The sequence below is a fragment of the Talpa europaea genome, assembly GCF_964194135.1.
Source record: "Talpa europaea genome assembly, chromosome: 3".
NCBI classification, from domain to species: domain Eukaryota; kingdom Metazoa; phylum Chordata; class Mammalia; order Eulipotyphla; family Talpidae; genus Talpa; species Talpa europaea.
Genome location: NC_140069.1, coordinates 55,121,941 through 55,148,265, shown reverse-complemented (window position 1 = coordinate 55,148,265; position 26,325 = coordinate 55,121,941). Strand labels below are relative to the sequence as shown.

Sequence of the window (26,325 nt, the reverse complement as noted above, 5' to 3'; positions counted from 1 at the left end):
GCTGCGCCACCGGGGAGGCCCTCACTGAGAATATTTTTACAAGGAGGTTGATGCTGAAAATAAGCAAAAAGAAACTTAGGATAAGAGAACACATTTTCTGTCGTTACTCCCCTTCTTCAATCAGAGTTAAGGAAATTTAATGAACATCCTTTAATGAACTACTTTTAAATCAATCTAAATTTCCTACAAAGCTGTGAGCATTTTTATAAATGAGCATTCAAGATTTAACTTGCATTGCATTCAACAGCCAGTTGAAAGATTTTAATCAAATCATTCAAGAAATGAAGCTCCCCCTAAAATCATCTCTTAAAGCTTCTAATAAATGTAGTAGTCTAAAGTTTATTAAAAATGAAAACATTGAATTTCATGCTCACAAAAGTAAAAGTGGAAAAATTAAATTATGAGTTCAAGTGTTAACATTTAATTTTCAGTTTTGTAATATCCCTTTGAAATAGCTCAATTTAACAAAAGAGTCCTTTGACAAAGCTCCTGTTTTAATTGGGCAAATTTATAGTCCACAATTATCGTCCACAATAAAATGAAAAGAAAGTGGTTTGAGAACACTGATATATGGTTTTGCAACACTTATATTTTGTAAGAAGAATCATAAATAGATAGAATTTATGTTTTGTAAATTGTAAAGTTTTGGGCAAAGAAGATACAAAGACTGGAGGTAAAATAACAACACCTAAAAAGTGTTTTGGCTAAACTACATTGCATACATCCTCTCTTTAGAAAACTTTCTTGGCATTTTCTTCCATAGTTTAAAATACCATGTTTCAGAGAGTCAATTAAGGTATTAGCAATATCAAATTTTTCAAACCATAAAAAGAAATTTTGAATGAAACTGTAAATAAGTTTATGAAAATTGTATATATCTTCTCCCCCCTAAATACAAGAGATGGCTAAAGAGCAGATTCACAGCAATGAATTCATAAATTTATTCCAAAAATGATGATTCTGTTTATGTTACATTTTAATGTTCAAATGGTCACTAATAAAGTTTTTATTGTGCTTCAATGCATGCAGGTATGGGCTATCTTTATTTTTATAATTTTACTTTGATATCCTTCTAAGTCATTTTATTCACACACATATATTTATAATTTTGCTTATTTTAATACCCCCTTCAACTTCTGAAAGTGTCCTGTAAATTATATGATCATTCAACTTTTAATTAATATGATTTTTTTGGAAAACCCAACCCCTTGCTTAGCAAGGTATAGGAGCAGATAACTGATCAAATATCTAATCTGACAAAAATTTAATCTAATCTGACCATTTAAATGGCCCCTTGAGACACTACGTGTTTTCTCTGGGAAAGTCTTTTCAGCGTCTCCAGTTGATTTCTCTCTCACTGCTTCTCTCTCACAGGTGCTTTCTCTCCCTTGTTTTCTTTCTTTCTTTTTTTTTTTTTTTTTTTGGTAATGTTGGTTTACATCGTTGTTTGCATTTTGGGAGTATACTACCGCCCCTTCTTTCAAATGTTGTTAGCTGGAAAGTGATTACATACAATAAGCGAAAAAAGTCAGAAGGAGAAAGACAAATTCCAGATTCTGTCACTTCTAAGTGGAATATAAAGAAACTAACAAAGGAACAGGTAAAGCCAAACTTAGGAACTAACCCTAGCAAGTTATTAGAACTGAGGCACCTAGAGGAGAAGGGGGAGGGGTGATTTCTTACTGCTTGGTTGTTGTCTACCCCACAAGACTCCGAAACTCAGACCTACATAGTAATCTGGTAATGCTTTGTTGACCCAGCCTGAATTCGGCCCCTTTGATGGGGGTAAAAAAAAAAAAAGTTCAGGGTTTGGTGATAGTCGCTAGAATAGGTGGGCACCTAGCAGAACTTCTAGGTTAATTCTTTCTCTTAGTCACAGTTCACTGAATGCCTGTCTTAAGGGGAGAATGGTGTAATAGTCATGTACTGTGTACTGAAACATACAGGCACACACATGCACATTCATACACACACTGAGAGCTCAGTCCCTCTCTTGCCTAAGTGTTAGACTGCTATTATTTTTTGGCCCTAAATTGACCAAGGCTTGGTATAAACAATCAAAAAAAAAAAAAAAAAGAAAAAACAGGAGAAATGAAGTAAGATTAGCCATGGACATTAGGGTTGGAGAAGAGAGAGTGCTTTGGTCAGAGCAATGAATTAGAAAGTGGATTACCTAAGATAGAGCGTCTACGCAGCCTGAGGGACGAGGACCTGCTACCACAGGGCAGATGAAACCTTCGCACAGTATCTCTATGCCAGGGGTGGTTTGTGGACGGAGGGCCAGGACGTCGGCTGTATGACTTCTCAAAGGTCTTTCTAATGATGTAATAAATATCCTTAGGGAAAAAAATGCATCTGGTAACAAGATGAGAAAGGGTATCTTTTGACATATAAGGGAAAGGCATAATTATGTCTAAGAACAGGTACATAACTTAAAGTCTAATGGTATTTAATGCTACTTCATTGTTCACAAAAGCCAATAATACCTGTGATTTCCCAGCTCTTATGATCCCTCATTCTTTGTGTGTTTGTTACAATTACCCCCTTTTTGAACACTGATAACAGTTTTAGCTGTCCTTTATATTAAATGTGTTTTTCCTTTTGGTGGTAGACAGATGTTTGTGTTCAGATTAGTTTTATGTGTTCAATTTTAAGCACCTGGTATTACATGTGTCTCTATTTGTACACTTATTCATGTTGGGCTGTGTTATATTTTCAGTTGATTTCATAGGTGGACTTGATGCACACTCCTACTACCAGGATCATGTTGAGTTAAAGCCTGTTAACCTGTAAGTAAAGGTGTGATGAGATGGAAACATTAATCCTTCTAACTGCGCCAAAACTAACCAAACGTGAAATAATTTGGACCTGCTACTACTAATCGTTGGTTTAATTTTCCACTCATACTTAAACACACCTTTCACATGTAACCCAACATCATCATTGCTATTTTTCATTCTGGAAAGGATTTCAAATAGATAACATGATTAATGCTTCCCAAATGATGTTTCTATTTTTTTTTTATCAGTAGTTGACTGCCAAATTGGGGGTTGGGGAAGACAATTTAGTCAACAGAAGAGATAGTCATGTGTGTTTTGGGGTAGCATGGCAAAGAGAAAAGAGGAAAAAGACTAAGTTAGAATCCAGGCTCTACCTGTGTAATCTGAGGGGTCTTTCTTGTCAGCTCTGAAATTTGTTTCCCTCAACTGTAATATAGTTTTGTAGATGAAGGAGAGAGGATGGATTAAAATAGATAAGGTATATGAAAATTGTATATAATTGTAAATAAAATTGTAAATAATAGTATATGAAAATTGCCAATCATTGTGCCTTGTACTCAAATATTTGACTAGCCATCCCTAAAAGACATGAAAGGAAGTCATTAACAACAAAACAATTCAAACTGATCAGACTTTTGTTGTATGTAAGAAGGAATCTTGGTCACCTAATTGATAAAGTACTAGAAAACAATAAAATAGACCAGTGACTTCAGTCCATTTTAGAAAATTTCTAGAAAATTCTAAATAGCAAGTAAACAACTATATAAAATAATAATTATTATGTGCTAAACATTTTGAATCTATTACCTCACTTAATCCTGAGGAAAATACTATAATACACTAATAAATTAATTACTACTAATTAACAGTCCACTTTATAAAGAAGGACAGTGAGAATCATAAAGGTCAGGCAACTTTCCCAAAATCCTGCTATTAGTAGGTGGTGGAGCTGGAATCTTTCTTGGATGATGAACTATCACCATGCCTGATGTCATGGGCTTGCTCAGATGACCTTCCTATTCTTTAAGCCCAAAGTTCTGTTTCCATGATGATGAGTGAAGTTGTGTAAAATGTCACTGGTGGAAGAAACACATATGAAAGTCTTCTCCCACTGCCTATTTGCCACAGTGGATCCTGTCCTTATCTGCATCCAGGTTAAATTAATTTTATTCAAGCAGGATGATCTAAAGGAAGCATTGTTCACAGGAGACACAAATCAGCACTGTGCCTGTCACATGATAGATGTTTAATTAAATTTTGGTTTCTTAAAGCAAATCCAATTTGGGAAAACAGTCACCCTATATAACACTCCAGGACCAAACAGTGTCCACCTCGTTACTCATGCTATTGAGTGCTCGTAAATGATGCACACCCCAAGTTGATGTTTGTGGATTTGGGAGACTTGGCAGGGTTTGTGACAATAAAAGAGATGATCAGTGATTTGAACGTGAGAAAAGAACTGAAACAATGCCTAGGGTGATTTGGAGATCACCCCATATATATTTGTTATCTGATAAGAGGATGATGAATGATTTCTTTCATCTCCACTGCGAAAAAAAAAACTCAGTGGAGAGATTGCAATATGAAAAATGTTGGTCAGATGTCAGAAAGAACTTTCCATTAGGGAAGGTTATTAAAAACTGTAATTGATTAGTGTTGGTAATGAAATTACCATTCTTGAATGACACACACATATCCATGTACCTCAAAAGGGTATTCTGTGGCAAGTCCTAGAGACAACTGGCTTCCATCTATGCTCTCTGAAGACCCTTCCATCTCTGTGAAATAGAAACAATCAAGTATTCTTTTTTTTTTTTTTTTTTTTTTTTTTTTATAGAGGCATGTTTTTATTTATTTATTTATTATATTTGTTTGTTTTGTTTATACATGCACTGGGTACAGTCAGAAGCGCGGGAGGGTGAGAGAATTCACCAGAGCTAGAGCGGGGAGCAGAGCAGGCAGAAGGACTGAAGTACACTGCCGAGGGGAGCAGCGGGTGGCAGGAGAGGTCTGCGCACCATGTGGGATCCTCCTCCGGTGGCCTGGGAGCAGCCGGGGATCGAACCGGCGCCACAGAGGCCGCGGGCAGCTTCGCAACCCAGCGCTCAACCGCTGCGCCACCGGGGAGGCCCAACAATCAAGTATTCTTGTAAGATAACCTAAAAGGCTTTGATCAACTCCAGTCCCTTGTCAAAAGAATTTTTCTCAACTACCCTGCTTACTGCTGAACTCTCACACTTTTGGGGGCTGAATGTAAGATAAACTACAGACTTCAGATAGCAATTGTATAAAGTTTTGACTTTGACGTATTATGCATATTATTGTGTCAGATGAATATGAAACACCTTTTAACCATGAAGGGAGCAGGAAGCTGAAAGATGAAACCAAGCCTGAATTAAAATCATTGAGCATGAAACAATTTAAGAATCAGTGTATGTGCTCCCCACTCAGATGCAAATATTGTAGTTTATCCACTCAGCAGCAATCAGCCTGCCTGGGTTCTTTTAATGAGGCCTTTCTGTTGGATTTCTTTGTGCCCAACTTGGTGATGCTATCTTGCCACATGTTAGAGAAAAAGCCAATCTTCTGCACTAAATCATAGGGGGGTGAATGTTGGTTATTAAGCTTCATTAAGTCTCTTTAATCTCCATAAAGTACAAAGTCAGGTTTTCTGAGAAAGCCACTTTATTCTGGGTGTAGGAAAAGACAGAAAATTCCCCCACTGCTCCTCGGACTTCTTTTCAGGCTGGTGAACCGATAAACTTAGCATCAGAGAGATTAGTAGGAGAAATAAACAAGTTTAGTTACATGAATATGGAGAACCTATGTGTATGTAGAGTCTAAAGCCAATGGGGCAAAGAGAGTAAATATCCTCATGTAAGGAATGGGAGAGGAGAGAGTTGGGGGATTCACATAACAAGGAGAGCGGACTCATATGATGAATACCAGGTTTTCTGTAATTGCATATTAGCTCTACCATATAGATAAGTTCCTCCAATAGACAGTTACTTCTGGCAAAAATTATAAATCAGGGTAAAAACCACAATTTTTATTCTAAGTTAAGGGAGTATAGAAGTCCCTCATGAGCTCACAAGACTCAACTGACCTCAGGTTGAAATAATACACATGCCAAAGTGACATATTATTCAAAAGCCTGTTCTGGGTATTTGGGGAAGGCCTATCCTTCAAAAGGATTGGGATAATTCTTAGCATATTCCCAGGTGACATGTGCATGGACAGGTAACTATCAATTCTAGATAGGTGGTTACAGACACACTCACAGGTAGCTCTGCAGACTTCAAAGGAAGACTTCTTTCTCATCCATCTGTTTGATTGTGTCATTTCTTATAATCATAAAGTAGACCTTTCCAGTCCACAGTCAAATTGTGTGTGAATGTGTACATTGGAGGTGATATGATAGGGTGAAGGGCTCCAAGATGGACTTGTTTCTTCATGCTTTTTCTTTTTGCATAATACTAATATCAAGCTTAAAATAATTCCCTGATTAAAAAAATTGGTTTTTCATTCCATTTATAGTACTTCCATTTATAGTCATTCATCGGTTATTTACAACCAATGTGTGCTAGACCCTATGCTGGGTGCTGGCGAGATAAAGATGAGTAATATTTGGACCTTCAACAGCTGATGATCTAGAAGAAACTTATATAGAAATAAGTGGATCTGAAAAGATGTCCTCAAAGCCAATTTTTTGCAGAATGGGGCATGAAGTTTCCACTGGGAGATTTTGCCTGAGCTAATTTAGAAAAACAATGATGAGTTTATCAAAAACAACAACAACAACAACAAAGATGTACCCTGCATGGAGGCTAATTTGCTTGGCCATTCTGCAGAAAATAAAATTGAAATTTATGACAATCCAATCAGGTATTTACTACAGTTCTCACATAAAGTGAGCAAACTGATATTAAAGCAGCTGTTTAAGCAGAGTGTCCTGATGGGGACACTGAGATCCTCAGGCACCATTGTGCCACCATCTAAATGATGTCATTCATTATACTTAAAGCTATGGAGATGCTTTCAGTGGTTGTCATCTGGGTCTGGTTTGGGTATATGTGATACACAGCTTGGGGGTAGCCTGGACTGGGGTATGTCACCTTGACACAGCCACTAGTGACTGGGTGTAATTTTCAACCCGATTACATCCTGGGTCTCCGTCAGGATCTCTTCCATTCACTAATGCCACCTTTCACATGAGGAAGAGCAATGGGCGCTCTTTTCATTCAAATACAGAAGCAAGTGGCCAGTGGTGACTCTGAAGAAGATACGCACACAGTGGCTCATTGTGGAAGCAGTGATACCTACAGAAGAGGGTTAACAAGAGCATGTTTAGCCCTCAAGAAGAAAAATGGCTTGACACAGAGCCATGCAACTGAGAAGAGACATGGAATGCCAAAGAACATCATAGTGAGCAAATAAATTACTTCAAAGTTTGTCAAAATCATTCAAAATGGTTAGCATCTGGGTAGTGCAGAAATGAACCTCCATGAAACAGAAACTCTTTGCATAAAAATAATTAGATCTGGGCTGTGTATCGAAGAAAGGCAGCAGTAGAATTTCAGAACAGAGTTCCACAACAGAGGTAGAGAGATCTGATGACAGAAATTTCCATGAGGAAGACAACCATAATTGCATTTTAAAAGACTTGATGAAAACAGCTTCCCCCATCACTTTTAGCCAACCTTATTCTAAGAGATCCAAAAGTGAACTTGACTTTTTCTCTGGCATCTTGATTAGTCTTATTTACCGTTGCTGGAGACTAATTTTTCTTCACAAAAATTGGTACATACTATGTGACCACTGCTGATTGAGCGGCTGCTATACAACTAAGTTTTAGAAGCCTGAAGAGGCTAACCCCATTTCAGGACTGCACTGCAGCCAGCTCCCACCCATCCTTCCACTACCTTCTCTCTGCTTCTCATGATCCAGGGTCAGGAGAATCCCAACTCTGATACCAGGGCTACTACACAGAGCCAGCAGGCCTGCGTTGCCTTTCCTAAGGGTAGCTGTTTTGTAGCAGGTTGGTGCCAGGCCATTTTGCAATTTACAGCATTAAGATTAAGATCCAACCAAGAGGACAAATCAGATGTGTGTGTGTGTCTGTATATGTGTCCTTACGTGTGTGTGTGTGTGTGTTTGTCTAGGAGGTGGAAAGGTGAGACCAATATGCTTTCAAACTCTGATTTAAAAACCAATAACAAGGATTGATGTATTAGTAAACTGCAGCTGGATGAAAAAGGAGTCTATGACCTGCATCACACTATTTGTTTTTTTGACCAAGCACCTAAAGACTAATAAAATAATAACTCTGCCTATCCTGTTTTCATTTGTCCTTGATTGGCTTTCACACTTTCATATTTATCTACCTGTGCTGTTTGTCCCCTGTGGCAGCCAGAGTAAGATGTCTGTAATCTGCTCATAGCAAGGGCTGGTGCGCATTTCCCATTACTGAGTGTGCAGTTGCTGCCTGGGGGCTTTCATCAGCCCCCAGAAATGCTGAGCTCTTACAGAGGCATTAACTCTTGGGCCTGTCTCAAGGGTGCAGAGCACTACAACTGTAATGTACTCAGCACCTTCTTCAGAGTCCCAGCGGGCATGAGGGCTCCCCTTCTGCCTGCCTTAAGGAACACAAAGGTAGCAGAACTTGAGACATTGTTCTTTAGCGTTGGCGTTCTTTCTCTTTGCCATAGGCTTTAATAACTTTTTGATCCATCATAAGAAGTGATTATACCATTGTAAGGACTAATGTAAGAGCGCATGGTAATGTGTAGCCATTTGAGCAGCTAGGAATGAAATGACTGGGTTTATATAGTGAGGTTGGGCCACATATCACTATACTGTCGGTTCGTTCACTGTTGCCCTTGCTAGGCAAGGGCCACAGGGAACATGACTGGCCACACCTGAGCACATTGGCCATGACCACAACTAGTCACCTGCCCTACTCATCACTGGGGACTAGAGACCTTCTCATTTGACATGTGGAGTCTGCTTTTCATGCTGCCTCATGAAGTACATGAAGATTCTCCAAAATAAGAAAGTCTGTATCTGAATGGTCCCTCCAGGGAAGCTGTCAATTCCTGTTTTTCCCAGAATCCTCAACTTATTCTCGGTCTTTGTCATTGATGTCATTGGCAAGAGAATAGATTTGCATAGTGGTGTGGAGACACGAAGCACCTCCTCCCCCAAAGTTAAATAGCATAAGTAAAAAGTAGCTTCATCTTACCCTATTTCCCAAAGAAAACATCTTCTGATTTCAAAACTAAAACCAATTGGGCCTCCCTGGTGGCGCAGGTGGTTAGTGCCACACTGTGAAGCTGTCTGCAGCCTCTGCAGTGCAGGTTCGATCCCAGCCAGGTGGCGAGAACACCACATGGCCCAGCAGACCTCTCCAGTCTCACCCGCTGCTCCCCTCAGCAGTGTATTTCATCAGTCTGTCTGTTCTGTTCCCTGTTCTGTCTCTGGTGAATCATCTCACCCTCCCGCACATCTGGCCTGTACCCCGGTTCACGTATAAATAAATAAATTAAAAAAAAAAACTAAAGGCAATTAACAGAGTAAATATTGATAAATACTTTTTTTAAAATGTTATATAAACATCAAAAAATATAACCCCATGTTATGACAAGTTCTTGGAAGAAACAAGACATAGGAAAGAATATACAAATCACAGATGAAAACACACACACAAGCACACACATAACCCAAAAGTCTTAGAACAGCAACAGAAAAAAAAAAAGACAGTGACAGGCTTGTCAGGCGACACACTTTGAAATAACATCATTATCATATTACTTGATTTCATTCTGCCTGGAGGGTAGGTACCCCCACGTAATGGTGGTATATGTAACTGTATACATCTGTCCAAAAAGTTTGTATGGATATGATCTTAAAGATCCTCAAACTCATACTGTTCTACCCAGACTTGCTGATCATCATAGCATCATTAAAAGAGCAAATATTGCCGCCTTCTTTTACTACAAAGATAACCTTTCCTCCTTAGTAATCCTTTAGATGCATGGCCAGTCTTTTATATAATGTTACAAAACAACTTATATAATTAGGTGATTATATAAATTTAGTGCATCATTTACAGAAAAATAATACATCGTGTAATTCCATTCATTAAAAGTTCTTTTATCTTGTCCACTTAACTAATACAATAAAATTAATATTTATGGAAAAAAAAAAGAGCGACAGCTAGACAGTCTGTATCCAGATGTGATGTGATAAGACAACACTACACCAGCTGTGAAGTATCTTGCCACCTAGTCAAGTGCAATCTTAGACTGAAAGTATAGAAAATACAAGAATAACTAAATACAAGAGTAAACTAAATGCTAAAAACTAATACAAGAGTAAACTAAATCTCCTCATAAGGACACAATCACCCGAGTCTAGAATGTGGGAAATAGTATATGGTAAATTAAAAGGGAGGCATGAACAGTTGCTGATTAAAAGAGATATGAGGGTCAGACACCATGTCTGCACAGTATTTGGATTCTGGTTTCAACAATCCAACTATAATGAGCTGTTGATGTAATGTGATGCTAGGTGATTGAGGGAATGTGAATGTGGACTGGATAGTAAATAATTTAAGAAACTCTTTTTTAATAGGCATACCAATGAGCAGGCAAAAAAAAGAAATTCTTATCATTTGAGCAGAGTTTCTCAGCCTCAACATGATGAATTCTGGACCAGATCACTCTTACAAGTGGGAGCTGTGCTGTGAAATTTGGAATATTTAGCAGCATCCTTGGTCTCCATGCACTAAATGCCAATAACAACACCACTGCCATCCTCCTCAGTTTGTGACAACCAGCTAGTAAATGCCTCCTGGTTAAGAATCACTGAGTTAGAAATGCAAAAAGATGTATTAATGAGTGACATGATTTAATGTGACATGATTTGCTTTTAAACACACTAGCCAGAAAAACTTGTGGTGGGTAAGTGAATTTGACTAACATAAATTTTATTTTAGTTGAATTTAAATAGTGAATACATAGGAATTCAAAACACCATCCTTTCTACCTATGAGTATGTTTTATTTTAAAAAATAAATCTGTTAATAAAATCCATGATAGTCTCCAGTAGGATTACTTTATAATGCTTCCTTTCACAACTTCACCAGTGTTTTCTTCACAGTTTTCTTTTAAAATTTCACACTTCATGGTTTTCTCTGAAAACTCCTCACAGACATATTCCCAAGTGCCTGAAGTAACACTCCTAGAATTCCTACCTAGAATCAGAGGAACAGCCTCAGCCTACTACACTTTCTTTCCAAACCCATGTCAGTAAAACCCCACAATGGAAAATATTAGCTATACACAGGGCTGGCATTAAAGTGAAATGTAATGGATTCCTCAAAGTTCTCCCAAATGCTACCACTAATAGACAAACAAACAAACAAAAAACATTTTCTCCTCCTGTTTTATCTGCATTATGGAAGAGTATCACTGATTGGATGGATGAATAAAGTCCAGGACCCTGAATCTTTCTTCTAACTAAAAGACTGTGTAATGCTATAAAAAATCCACTCCTCTAAGTTCATTCTTTATCTTTCAGCTGAAATCCCCATTAAAATATGATGGAGCAAACTAGTAGACATTTGGACTGTGCTGTTCCGAATGTAGAGAAATAGAAGAGTAGAGAAAATATGAAAGGCTGACCAAGGCATTGCTGAAGGACCTCAGTCCCTGAGGTATACAGAGGGGAACAAAGTTTACAAGCAGAAGAGTGGCTATCAAAAAGCGAAACTAGAAAGTTGGAAACTTTTTCAGCTCTTCCAAATTATGGAAAAAGCGTCCTTTCCAAGTCATGGAGAGCATCATTGAACTGAGTTAATGGAAGAGAATTGCTAGATAGCATTATAAAATTGGAGTAAAACACTGTTTCTACTTGTATGATGCTTATAATTTTGTTGCAGGGAGAAAATTTACCAGAGTGCAACAATCAGAGCACAATTAATTTTGAAAATGAATGCCATTAGCTCCATGTGACATACAGCTGAGAGCCTAAGAGTTGTTATTAGCAGGGTGATAAAGTAATATGGCTCAGGTAGCAATAGTAGCCTTCACAGAGGAAGAGAAATTTCAGCTGAGCCTCAAAAATGAATAGAATTTGGATCAGCTAAGACTTTTCACATGAGAGTAACAGCGAAAGCAAAAGTATTCACTATTTATCAAGTGCCAATTATATAACAAACACTGTGTAGGAGTTGCTGTTGTAAGATGCTTAAACCAGAATCCTCACCTTCCCAAGTCTTCCTGCCCAGTTTAGAATCAATGAAAATGCACAGGTTTTGTCAAAGATATAGAAACAAGAGCAACTCCAGAGAATCAGAACCAAAATGGAGTGTGTGTGTGTGTGTGTGTGTGTGTGTGTAAAGAGAAATTTTAAGAAATTGCCATATGTCATTAATGAGGGGCAGGCAAATTCTAAATGTGCAGAAAAGCTGGCAAACTGGAAACCCAAGGAAGAGTTGATGTTTCAGTCTTGAGTTAGAAGAATCTGGAGGCAGAATTCCTTCTTCTTCAGGGGACGTCAGTCTTTGTTTATAAGACTTTCAACTGATTGAGTAAAATCCACCCACATTATTTAGGAAATGGTTTGTACTCAAAGTTTATTGATGTAAATGTTAATGTCATCAAAAAATACCTCATGTGAACATTAAACTGCTATTTGACCAAATATCTGGGTACTAGGCCTCGGCTAGTTGAGATATAACATTAACCATCACAGACTGGGATATAGGTAAAGGATGTAGGTGAAAGATTAGATGGTATAAGAGCCAAACTAGGATGATCCTTTAGCAGTCAACCAACAGAATGCTGGAGGTTTGGAAAAATATTTTTCCCCTGTCATCTTTACCCCAAGGCAACCAAACACTACCATTACATCAACATCACTCCTTAAAAGTTATGTGATTGGCACTTCTCTCCCAGGAAACCAGTCCTGTAATGTGATGTTTATACCTGATTGCCACACCTGAAAAGCAAGAAGCCCAGGTTTTTGCTTTCTTGTTGCTACAATTACATACACCAACAGCATGAGGTACAGAAGCTAATTTGCAGGTTGTAAAAAAGGAAAATTATTTTTCAGTTTCTAAGTCTTTAAACAGCTGATATTTTCTGTTATAGGTCGAAATAAGTAATGACAATGACTCTGACATGCGGCTGCTGGACTTGACTTAGGAAGCAAAGCACCACTGACAACACCTATCTGCATCCACAGGACTCACATCTCACCTTCCAGAGAAGGGATTGCACCTCCCTGCTGTCCCAAGAATCACAGAGCTCTTCAGTCAGCCCTACGTATCATTATCATTGTTCCCTAGATGAGTTGTAGGTGCTTGGGTGGGTATTTTTTTAGTCCTTTTCTTCTTAAATGAATACTTGTAAATTTCTTTAAATTTGGGGGTTTTAATTTTTTAATGATATTTAATGTGAGGCATGCGAAAATGGAAAAAACTATGAAAACCTTCTACAGTCAATGTTGGTGTGTATCATTGAGGTGTGAAGTCAATATTGATGGCTACTGCAATGACCCTGGCCTGATGGAGTTTGCATTAGCAAAGATGACCTATGGTTACCAGCCACAGAAGTAGATACTGTGACAACTGATAAATGGCCATAAATAGTGGATCCACATTCAGATGGCACATGGATCATTTTTCCAACCTGGAGTCTCCTTTGTCCTTGACTTTTCAACACCCAGAATAATATGGCAATTTACATTTTCAGATTTATACAAGATATCTTGTCCTTCCTGGGTTCTGAAAAATATATATCATGAGTGCATGGAAGAGTGAAATTATTAGTAGAATACCTCTACCCTTTGGAAAGAATATAGGTATATCTGAGTTCCACGTTTTCTACTGTTTTTCCCAGTCTTGACACTGGTGTTGGATCTAAATATACAGTTTGTGGGCATGTGGGTCCAAAATCACAACCATATGTCTGCAATCAGGAATGCTGCTCTTGGGGTATGCAAAAGGAGCATTAAAGTAGTGGGGGATTCGCTACACTTACTTTTAAAGAAGATATTTATATTTGTTCTGCATCAAATTTTCTTGCCTACCCTACCCCAATAACCAAGAAAGTAATGTGGAAAAATGGACTATACTGAAAATACATCACAGCTTTCTCCATTGGTATGTTTCAGTGACTATTTCCTATATGAAAACAAGTTTTGCTCTCATTGTATAACAACCAAGATGAGGCTTTCTATATAGGCCACAAAATTGTGTCCATGTGCATTATTTAATACGGGGGTTGTTGACTTGGCCAGTACATCCCAAACTCAGTCTATAAAACATCTAAAGTTGTATGTGAAAATTGTATGTATTATGTGCATAGAGGTTATTTTTTTTCCTCTTCTTATTTAGAATCCATATGATTGGTAAGATTCTCTTGAGAATGGAACTTAGACGAAAGTCTTGCTGGATCCTACCATTCCTAATAGCACCCTGGGCTTTCTGGAGGCCTGTTTTACGCTCTAGTCCCTGGAGCATTCCCTTAGGTCATCTGACAGCCATGAACGCCATCATTATTCATTCTACTGAATAAACCCAAATTCAGAAAGAAGAGGCACTAGTAGGGACTTTGGGGATGGTCAAATCTATGCCACCATTCCACATTTGAGGGAGCTGAAGCCTAGGGATTGACTTGTCTACAGCCCTGCATTTATGCAGAGGAGCGAGCACTCGGGCCACAGGTAGGAGAATGTAAAGGACAGAGGGTGGGATTTGGGTTCCGGCTTTACTGCAGTGCCGTGGACAAGGTAGGCTACCCCAGCACCTGTGTTTTCAAATCTGCACAGTGGAACTATAATCTCTGCCTCCCTTGGGTGAGATGAGAATTAGATGAAATGTCAGAACTACTCTACTTTAAAGCATTCCATAACTGACAGAGGCAGTTATTATTTAGAGTCAGAGCAATTCACTGAAGCCTGTGTTGGTACACATGTACCAACGGCTATGAAAAGCCCATGGAAACACCAAATTCCTAAATTTTCCAGTAGTGGCTTGAAAAAATTGACCATGTTCACATGATTAGAAATCATGCAAACTGAAAATAGCATTTCTTAATTTAAAATTTACTTTTCTATTAAACTTGTAATACATACTTCTATGGAGAAAGCTTACAGAAAGTCAAAAACCTAGAAAACCATGTAGAGAAAAAATAAAATCAGTGCTTACATATTTAAATTGTCACTTCATTATTCCCTCCATGCACAGACAAAACAGTTAATACTTCACACAATAACACCATACTAACTTTTGTTGCCATTTTAACTTTGCATGAATTTGTACATACTTCTGAGATGCACTGCATATAACATCTGAAGAGGAAAAATTACTTAGGTGATTTTTCTATGACTATTAACATCAACATTAACAATATTGTAAATGTGTTTCAGGTTTTAATCTTTCTTCACTTAAATAATTAACTTACAACTGTTCCAGTCCCAACCCCAGCAATCCATAATGAGAATTCTAAAGCTCCAGAAAATTTTCTACTTATCAGAAAAAAACTGGATCTCTCCTAGCCTCTTCTTACTTCTTCTTTCTATACATCCTCTTTGTATTCTTCAGAGGTTCTGCTTATTCAGACAAAGTCATGAAAAGGAGTGTAAGGCTGTGCAGTAACACCCAACGTTTCTCCTTAATCTGGATAATTCCATACTGTCATGTTGCTGCTTCTTATGACTGAGTACTCCCAGCTCTTGCAGCTTTGCCTCCTATTTTAAGGACCCATTCTGCCTGTACAGTCTCATCTGCCTGAATCTTACCAGTCAAAAAATGTTGCAGATCCAGGTTAAGTGCTGTCGTCAGAAGTGAGCCTACTAAAACTAAAGATTAGACATCAGCTGCCCAGTAGCCCCTAGTGCTCTCTTGAATGTAGAGGGGGAAATTTAAAACCAGTGTTATTTTTCTCTTTGAACCATCTTGGCATTCTGTCTTGTAAACCTTAGCCAAAGGTGCCCTGAAGTCCTCTGTCAACAACTTAGCCTTTCTTAAGTAACTTCTGCTGACATTATGTAGGACCACAAGAAACTTGTTACTTTCCAGTTTGACTTCTATTTATTTCAGCTTCCAGGCATGTCTCAAAGTCAGCAAAAATTAAGTAGAGGATTAGGGAATTCCCAGAGCACAGAAAATACCTTGGAGTGTGGAATATTCTACATCAGAGAAATTTCATCTCTTAGAAAAGCTCTAAGCTAATACTTCTCTGAGTATCTTAGCATTCTATTTGCCCTATTATGTGAGGGTGTGTGTCCCAGAAATGAAAATGTATGTCCATACCACTCCAAATTTGAGAGCTGGCTGTTGGCTTACTTGTTTTGAAGATAGCTTGACGTCTTGCCCTAGCAAAACATTGACTTCTTTCTTTTTTCCCTTCAGAGAATTAAGCCTTGCTATCTTGTAGACCTAAATAAGGGAGATTGCCAGCTTCAAAAGACTGGGTCTAACAAAATATAGCAAGGCTGCCATCTGTCTCACTTAATGAATGGGACACTCATGATTGAGAGGAATTTGTCTTCATTAGGACCAGCTAAAATGTATATTGCCAAGCTGAAGAAATCCGTCATGACTGCTAAATTGTGAAGCAAATAAAAACTACAATTGCTCATTTCAATCTTTGAAAATTAGAAAGGAATCTTGCCAAGAATAAATAATCTTCATTTTAACCCTAATTTAAAAAATTATAGTGTCTCAAAATGTGACTCACTATGAAGTGACTATTCTGGCTAATTATTTCTTAAAGCAAATACTCACTCATTAGTTCTGAGTTACTTTAGCATGTAACTAGGAGAATTTTTACAGCTGATTAGAATTCAAATAGTCTGATGACATTTTAGCCCAAGGTAGTATCTGTTTTCAAGGGATAACTGAATTAAGTAGGAAAAATACAAATATTCAACCTTTTTAAACTTAGAAATGTTGAGTGTCTTTTTTCTTTGTTTCTTACCCATTTAAGAATCATTTGTAACCTGTGCTAGAGAGAAGATGTTTAGGTTTCTACCAACAGTGTTCAAATATTTGTGATAACTTAAGAACCACAACTTAAGAATGGTGTGTTCAAAAGCAGAACTGATAAAGGAAAATACTGTTCCTGTAGCTGCACAGTGTGCAGTGCAGAAAGGAAGCAGATGCATTTTGAATTTTAGAAAAATGCATGCACCAATAAAGAATTCTCTAAAATAGAGAATTATCAAAAGAATTCCAAATTTGTGGGTAGCATGTCTTTTCATCCTCAAAAAGCTTACTCTTTTTACTAAAGGCCAAGAAAAAAAGCACTTCTAGAAAGTGGATCAAGTTTCTCAAATATTGGTATTCATAGAAATATTTGGTGTCGGGTGAAAAATTAATTCTCTTCCTTGGATGTGCAAGCATGTTAAGGGCAAGAATCATGTTAGACGGTGAAATAAAAAAAAAATTCAAGGAATCTAAAATAGGCTTTGTCTTGAACTTGAGAGTTTAATTAATTGAGGAAAAAAGGAATGAAAGTGGGAAGCAAGGAAGGGAGAGAGAAACAGAGGATGGTAGAGTGAAAATAAAGAGAAAGAAAGGAAGGGTGAAATAAAAAGGAAAGAAGGATCCACAACTGAAAGTCTTCCTAATTTGCATTTGACAATGTCAATCTTTAACTCAGAATTATTGTTCTATTTTTCTTTGAGTGACAGAAAACATTGACCCACTTCCCTTTAGGGACACACTTTCCCCCACCCCCTTTTTTTTTTAAAGTTAAGTTTTTCAAAAACATTCCAAAGAAACCAATGATCTATCTAGTTACTCTATTCATAGAACTGCTTTGGTGGGCAACCTTACCAGAATCTATTCGTTAGGATTAACTTTTCTCCCAAGTAGCTAAAAAAAAAAAAAAAAAAAGTAGTATAAATAGGATAGGGATCAACATCTGCTCTTATTTCAAAATTCTGGAGATAGCAAGGAGTTGAGACCTTTGCTGGATAGCCTCTTGAGACAGGCCCCATGCTCCTTGTCTCTTGCTGCATTATTTTTTGTACTTCTTTTTTAAATTACTATTATCCTATTTATTTTTATATCTTTTACATCATTGTGTATTCCCCGTAAAATTCCCACCACCAATTCACCCTTGATCCTTCACCATAGTCCCTGGTGCTCTTCTCTCCCCTGTTTTGATCCCTTTTCCTCCCCCTCCCTGTAGAATGTCTCTTATTCATGGTCACCTACTAGTTTTATTATTATTATTATTGTTATGTTTTTTGCTGATCCCTTATTTGGTTCCCTTGCATTCCTCCTATCAGTGAAACCATTCGATATTTTTCTTTTTCCTTCTGACTTACTTCACTGAGCATGATCCCTGCTAGCTCCATCCATGTTGCTGTGAATGGCATGAGTTTATCTTTTTTAATTGCTGAATAGTATTCCATTGTGTATAGATACCACATCTTGATCCAGTCACCTATTTTGGGGCATTTGGGTTGTTTCTACATCTTACCTATTATAAATAGTGCTGCAATAAACATAAGGGTGCTTATCTTTTTGAATTAATGCCTTGCTGCATTGTGCATCCTCCTATTCTCAAGATTACTACATGACTCAAAGTTCCAACCACTGCTTTTGTATCCCAGTTAAAAAGAAAGGAACAGAGACAAGGAAGGGTGTTTCTTTCATTTAAGAATATACACACTACTTCTACTTATATTCCACTGATCAAAATTTAGTCCAGGCCCTCCCCAGTGGTGCAGCAGGTTGAGCGCTGCACTGCAAAGCTGTCCACAGCCTCTGCAATGTGGGTTCGATCCCCGCTGGCTGGAGAGATTCCCACAAGGTGTGGCAGACCTCTCCTGTCGTGCCTACCGTTCCCCTCAGCAGTGTATTTCTGTCATCTGCCTGTTCTGCTCCCTGCTCTGTCTCTGGTGAATCCTCTCACCCTCCCACGTCTCTGGCCTGTACCCCAAATTTAGCTACAAGGAAACCGGGAATTGTAGTCATTATTCTTTTTTATTTTTTAATTTTAGTTTTATATTCCCCATACAATTTCAACCCCCTTTCTTGATGGTTTTGCGTCTATCTAAAAACCAGGAGCTTCATGTCTTAGTTTAGAAGGGGAAATGTATATTAAAGAAACCTTAGTAATCTCTGCCACGCAGTTCAAGCTAGTTGACATGATTTCTTGGAATAATGTTTTCATTTAATTTCATTATTTTCATTATTATACATTATAGGAAAAAATGCATGTATTCTTCAATACTATGAGGAATTAATTATTGACTCTGTGAAATGAGAATTTCTACCTCATATTTCTGCCTTTCTTTTTAGAAAGAAAAAAATAGATCTATGATGCTAGGTCCTTCTATGTTTTCCATAATTCTGCAGAGTATACTTTAGCCTTTCTTCCCTTTATATTTCAAGAACCAATCTAACATATTGCTTGATCCTCACTACTCTACTACAATAAATTAATTTTTTATAATTTATGAAGTCATAACTCTGATTATTTTATTTGATGGCAACTTCTCTTCTGAATTGATTAGTAGCATCATTATTTTCTTTTTATTCCCCTCAACAAGTATGCTGAGGAAGGTGGGGCAGGACAAGAGAGTGAAAAATAGATGATCCTTCTTTTTCTATTTTCTCTTAGTAAAACTCAAACCTGTGATTCCCTTCATCTGTTTTCTTTCAGCACTTATTTATTATTAAAATTTGGTGGGTACATAATTTTTAGTGTGTCCTATTTGATAATCTACTTCTCTAAGAAAAAATGCAGTTGAGGGAACTCATGCAATTTTTGAAATCAGATTTTATCATACCTTCCTTCTAGATTGTGTGTGTGTGTGTGTGTGTGTGTGTGTGTGTGTGTGTGTGTGTGAGAGAGAGAGAGAGAAATTGACAGAGAAATCTTCCAGGTGCCACTTACTAAACTATATATCCATTGATGAAGCATTTTCAATAACTGAAAAGTGTTGGTTATATTTTCTCACACCTTGTGTTTGCAAATCTGGCAGCTGTCACTGATGACAGACAAGATTGGTTGACTAATGTTGCATACACACATTCCACACAAACTTCAACACTTGAGTGTACTTTCTAAACAATCCCATTAAGATGCATAGTATGACCCATTTCCCTCCTTCATAAATACCATAATATTTTAGGAAATGAAAGTAAAAAGAAATGAAATGCTTTGTACAACATGTTATTTCTCTGTAAGATCAATTTTCGATTGAAAATGACCTCAACAATTTGTTTGCTCCACTTACAGAGTAGAAGACTGGTCTATAGGTTCTCAAACTAGCCTTCTTCCCCATACATTGGGTGGCCATCAGCTGGCAAGCCCAACTGAACCAGGCCTTGGCTATTGACTGCAGTCTAACACTTTCTCCCCTGGGCTCTAGGCGGGCCCATCATCAAATCTCAGGACTGCTGTTGTTGGCTCTTCCCGCCTCTCCTTCCCTCTGCTTGGATGGGAGCAACAGAAAGTCCCCTTCCATTGGGCTTGCATCTTACTGTTCGGTTTTCTTAGGTCAATTAATAAATCCAAGACCTCAGATCACTGTTCTTCCCAAAAGACAGAATAGCTCAGTGCTGGCTGCCACCTTCTCTTTTTACTCATGGCTTAAACATACTTCCAGTTACTCTAGTCAAACCTCATGATTTCTTGCTAACCAGCAGAGATAATTTACTTTCAACTACTTCAAATCAGACTCTTCTAAAGGCTTGCTCCTAAGGAAGTGATTTTGCAAATAATTCCTTAAAGTCACTTTTTTTTTTTAAACATCTCACATAGTTTCCTTTCTTTTAAACCTTTTTTATAAAGGGAATTACTCTCTCTTTCCACTTACGGCTTTTTAAATTTAAAATAGAAGTCATTGAATACAGTTTTACAAAATAGTTTACTTGAATCACCTAGGTGATTCAAGTAAATCACCTATGTGATTCAATACAAAATCAAAAGCCTAAACACCACTGTTATTCCTACTGTGTTCAGATAATGACAATACAAATAGAGTGTCATATGTCAATGTTAATTAGCCTTCCTGTTGCTTTCTCAGCCTTGCTTTGCGTTATGCAGCCTTTTCTTTGTACAAAGTTTTTATTATGACAAACTATTACATTTAACTCATTTATTCAACCCATACCTATAAAAATTTATTTAGGTTCTTCTATAGCTATCCTTCTTGCCATAATAATAAAAAACAGAAATAATTTATTGAGCAAGACTTTTAGATGAAATGTAATATATAGAGCGCCAAGTTGATTTCTATCAGGGAGTGGAATTTTGGGCAATTTATGTAGCATGCTTACCTTGTTTCTGTAGGACAGCAATGCTCATTGATACCATTTTATTTATATTTTTAATTCAGTTGTTTAGTGTGGTGAATTTCCTTTGTAAGTCAGTTGATTGATCTTTGTATTTTTTTTAACATCACACAGAAAGGCCATTGATTATGAAACTCAAGCATCTAAAGTTCACCCAGAAATTGAAATAACGTGGACCTTGTAAAGCTCTCTTTGTGCTTCTAGCCCTGCAGAGGTCTTGCACGAAAGACTCTGTACTGAATGGCATTGGTCCCATGGCTCTCTGTGAGGAAGGGAATTTGGGGGAAGGGTCGAGAAGGTGAACTCTTCATCTTGTTTTATTCCTTCTCATTGTTTATACCCTTGTTTCAGGGTCCATGGTCATCAAACCTCTGATTTTATTGTGCCTGAGCTTTATGTTTCCATACTTATAAATATGGGACTACATGATAATTACTCCCTCTTACAAAAACAGAGGATTTTCATTAGTTTCCCTACAAATCTGAGAGCTTTATAATAGATGCCAATAGTGACACAATTATTAGCATCAATGTTAACTTTATTTAATGTATGTTTTGTTTTCTAAGATATAGATACTCCAGCTTCATCCTGTCTAACTGAAAGGGAATTTGGGGTTAACAATTCGAAATACTTTTAGGACCTTTAGGGAAAATCTGAAATGAAAAGTATTAATTTCCACATCAGTTCCTAAAGCAAATTCCTGCTTCAGAATTACATTTATTTCTCATTCATCCTGTGCTAGAGATGTATAGGTAGAACTCCCTCTGAGACTTTATGATCTGAAAACACCAAGGAATTTATGCCACTGTAGGTTAAAAGACCAAAAACTGCTTCTTCCTAGTTGAGATTGCTTTTCAAATTTTTCTAAGACTAGCTGTATGTGACAAAAAATCTGCTACCTGGCAACTTCCTCTATCCACAGCAAAACTGAGAACCAAGAAATAAATAAAAAAGGGTCTCTGATTATCCCAGTAAATATAAAATGAATATGAAAGTCTTTATTAAAAAAAAGTTCTTTGACCATTTGCTTAAATCCTATCAGTTTCTAATTTATTCACAGTTCCAATTATATTAATGATAAATGTCAATCACATTAAAAGGAGAAAAATAGAAAAGGGGTATGGTATAAAACATGCAGAAATTCAGCAATTCATCATATACTCTTTAGCTAAAATAACAGAGATAGAAAGCAATGTAAAAATCCACATAACAGGGCCTCCCTAGTGGTGCAGGTGGTTGAGCACAGCACTGTGAAGTTGTCCGCAGCCTCTGCAGTGTGAGTTCAATCCTGGCTGGACAGGGAGATACCCACATGGTGTGGCAGACCTCTCCTGTCTCACCTGCTGCTCCCTTCAGCAGTGTATTTCATTAGATCTGCTTGTTCTGTTCCCCACTGTGTCTCTGGTGAGTCCTCTCACAATCCTGTACATATGGCCTGTACCCCAGTTCTTGTATACATGAATAAGTAAATCTTTTTTAAAAAATCCATGTAACAGTTGTATGAGGACAGTTAAGGTACAAAAGCATATATTTAACAGAGTCTGTGGGAAATTTTATTTTGCCTCACAGAGCAACATTTTATTCATATTAGGATAAATCCAGATCATCGATGGAAACATTTTTGTGCATTAGAAGCAGAAAATCCTTACTCAGGATACTTTCATCTATCCTAAAATTCTATTAATTGTTAATTTTTTTAATTTGAATTAGATACTTTACTCTCATTTACTGGAGAATTTTTCAAATAACTGTATGGATCTTCATTGTCTATAATTGTAATAGAAACCCTTCAAATGTGGTGTTGCTGAGCCCTGTATAATCTGAATATTATGTGGTGGCCCCATGGTCAATATGGCCTTCATAAATATTAGGTATGTAAATTTCATCTTGGAAACCTCTCTATCCACTAGCTAAAATAATGATGGTTAGGTATTTAAAAGCTTAAAATATCAGAAATAGCAAAGACATTCCCTGAATGTTCGAAGTGGGGGCCATATGAGAAGTTTTTGGGGTTTCTAGGGGGATGAATATATTTTCAAAATGGTGAGCCCTAGTACTAGTTCTCTGGAATTTTCTCCTTTGATAAATTTTTCACCACCTCACAGTTGCTGAGTTTTCTATTCTATTAGAATTCCCTGATTTTTACCCTTGCAAAGATATCAAAATCCTGGGGTATTTCATGGAATAGGGAGGTGTTTTCAGAAAGCATGAACATGGCATGCTTTCTCATGGGAAGTATTTACCCTCCAACCCAATATTCACCAAAACAAGCTTGCTTCTTGGCACATCCTCAATCTGTCAATACACTACAAAGGGATATCTCTTGTCTCTTGATAGCTGCAGCTTATATCAAATTGGGATATGTTGTTCCTTTCTCATTCATGGAGAAGTCAGATTTACATTTTGTTATGTAAAACTGACAATACCCAAAAAATAATACTGGTCTTGAAGTTTCTCTGCAGCTAGTTAACATACTAGCATTTGAGAAATTAGCTTATGAGTGAGACAGAATTAAATGATCTTTCTCAAGCCATGTTAAGGGCCAGTAGCTACTTTAATAAACCATGGTCAAGGCAAACCATGACCACTGTTTCTTCTTTCACTACACCCTTGCTGAGTGCCTGCTGTGTGAGAGGCACTATGCAGCTAACAAAGGATAAAGCAAAATAATAACTGGAGTTTGCCCACAAGGAGCTCCCAGTCCAGCTGGGAAGAGGTGTATGAACTTAACAGCCCTGAGCCAATGCTAGAGGCTTCCCTGCACAGTTAAGCCTGAATAGCACACGCTAGGCAGAGCCCTACAGTCCAGGAGGAAAGAGCGTATTCACAACTTTCCTGTCTCCCTATGTCTTCATCAAACTCTCAGTGAACATCTATTTTGAGCAAGAAGCTAGAAAAATAATAGACACACATCAAATCAAATCCAGTTGGCCCTTAAACAACACGGGTTTGAGTTGAATGTGTCCACTTACATGTGAATTTTCTTGTAAATGTATAATAAATTTAGTACAGACTATAAATGCATTTTCTTTTCTTTTTAAGTTTCTTACTAATGTTTTCTTTTATCTAGTTTATGATAAGAATACAACTTATTATACAATAACATACAAAACATGTTTAATGATGGCTTATGTTATCAGTAAAGTTTCCAGTCAACAGCAGGCTTTTAGTAATTAAGTTTTGGGGAGTCAAAAGTTATACATGGATTTTCAATTGCTTGGGGTTCTGCCCCTGCTCCTGCCCCTGCATTTTTCAAAGGTCAGCTCGATCCTTTATATGTCTTTGCCTTGAGACTGCTTACAAAAGAAATTTTGGTAGCTTCAGGTGGTCTACATTGCTTCCTTTGGGTTCAGCTTTTGGAAACTACTCCTGTTCTCTCCAGGATTTTGAATCTCAGGAGGCCATAGGTTGCCCTTTTCCTTTGGCCAGAAGCGGGCCACATCTTTTGTTGTTCCTCTGTATGAAAGAGAAAACTGACAATATGAACCCTATTGATCAAGACCTGAATAACAGATGCCAGAACCAAAGTCACCCATTTCATACACCAGAACAAGTCTGAAGGAACTTGGAGTTCATGTGAATGGTAGCAAGTCTACAGCTTCTAACAATGAAAAGCAATCATGACCACTACTTGCTTCAGTGATATCAACAGGCTTATTCTTGTTAATCTGTTACCACGTTTTCTGACAACACTTTATTCTTGACATCTTTCTGAGAGTGGTGTCCGGGACCTAGTTCTAAGGGTAGTATTAAATTAAAACCCAGAACAGAAAAGGAACTCATTAAAGGAACAAAACAATGGTAGAAGCCCACCTCATACAACTCTGGCATAATTGCAGAGGTTACACAAGACTTTTTCCTGCTGCTGTTTCTAACAAACTGGGTATTATTAATTATGATTACTAACATCATCATCACCATCATCATCATTATCATCGTCACCATTGAAACCATGATAGCAGCATTTAAATGGTGAGAATGACTCTAGGTGTCTTTGTTGCTGTGACCTACAGAATGAAAGTATGCTCTCACATTGGTAATACCAACTCTGCCATCTTATGGAAAATACTGGAAGTACCTAAGCCTTTCATTCTACTTCAAAGGCAAGGATCTGCTGGTAAGAGAACAGAAAGACAAGAATATTACACCTCCTCTATTTCTACATGTTTTTAACCTTAACATTTTACCAGCAGAAGTCATTTAAAAACTTCCAATCTTGAACAATTCTTAAATTGCTTGCCAACCGAGATGTCTCAATCTTGATATTGCAACTTAATGTAAAAATCTTGAATGATATTTTATATCAATATGAATTTCTACTGCCCACTAACACTGTGTAGTGATTCCACTGTATATTAACTTCTTTTCTACAGATTTTTGAGCTACCAGGTGAATTATTTCAAAGAGTGCATTCCTGTTATTATGTTGGTAGCCTGTGAAAAATGAATGTCTCTTTTCTTATACAAATTGGTAACAAGACTTGTTTTCACACTTTCTCTTTACATTTTTTGTGTATATAATACCTGTATATTATACTCATATTCTAACGTGATCAAAAAATGTTATTTAATAGGAACTGCAAACATTTTTTATGTCTATGGAAACTTTGATTCTGGGTACATTTACAATAAGTTAACAGTATAATAGACTATTCTTTTCAATTATAAATAAATCTTATGTTGAAGTAAAAACTGCTTCTGTTTTTAATGTTTTTTTCTCCATTATGGTATAAATTTAATATAGAAACTTGGAAAGGGCATGCATCTTGAATGTGAATCTACAGTCCAGAAATCAAGGAGTTTCCTGTGACTTCATACACAAATAAAAGTTAAATCTCAGGCTACAAGATTGTAGGAAACACAGATCCTTCCCCATACAATTCTGAGCACCCCTGAGGAGGTCTCAAATGGTCCACAAATCCGTACAGGGGTTATGAGTGCAGGTCCCCACAGCCCCGCTCCAGGCTTCTCTGCATTGACTTTCTCCTAACTTCTTTCCCCTGTGGCTCATTCCAGGCAACATCTTCCCAAAGCAGAAACTGAGACGTTCTTGCTGTTTCCCAAGGAAAGCTGAAATCTCTGTACCTAACAAATTTTACTGAGATTTGATAGTCTCATGTCCAAAAAAAAAAAACCTTTAAGTACATTTCAGATACCAGTGGGTAAGAGTCACTCTGAGTTCACCTTCACTGACTGGTCTCTCTTCTATCCACTCCTGTCA

The 26,325-nt window shown here is 37.4% G+C and overlaps 1 protein-coding gene across 1 annotated transcript in view; it reads left to right on the top strand.

Annotated features, from left to right (window-relative positions):
* Positions 1–12,944, top strand: part of NKAIN3 (sodium/potassium transporting ATPase interacting 3) — a gene marked incomplete at both ends in the record, with an annotated part of 591,729 nt that extends 578,785 nt beyond the window's left edge. Inside the window, 2 exons of the mRNA XM_084229169.1 lie at positions 2,720–2,789; positions 12,935–12,944. Of these exons, the coding sequence (XP_084085295.1) occupies positions 2,720–2,789; positions 12,935–12,944 (80 nt within the window). The remainder of the gene's footprint in view (positions 1–2,719; positions 2,790–12,934) is intronic.
* Positions 12,945–26,325: the final 13,381 nt, after the last annotated feature.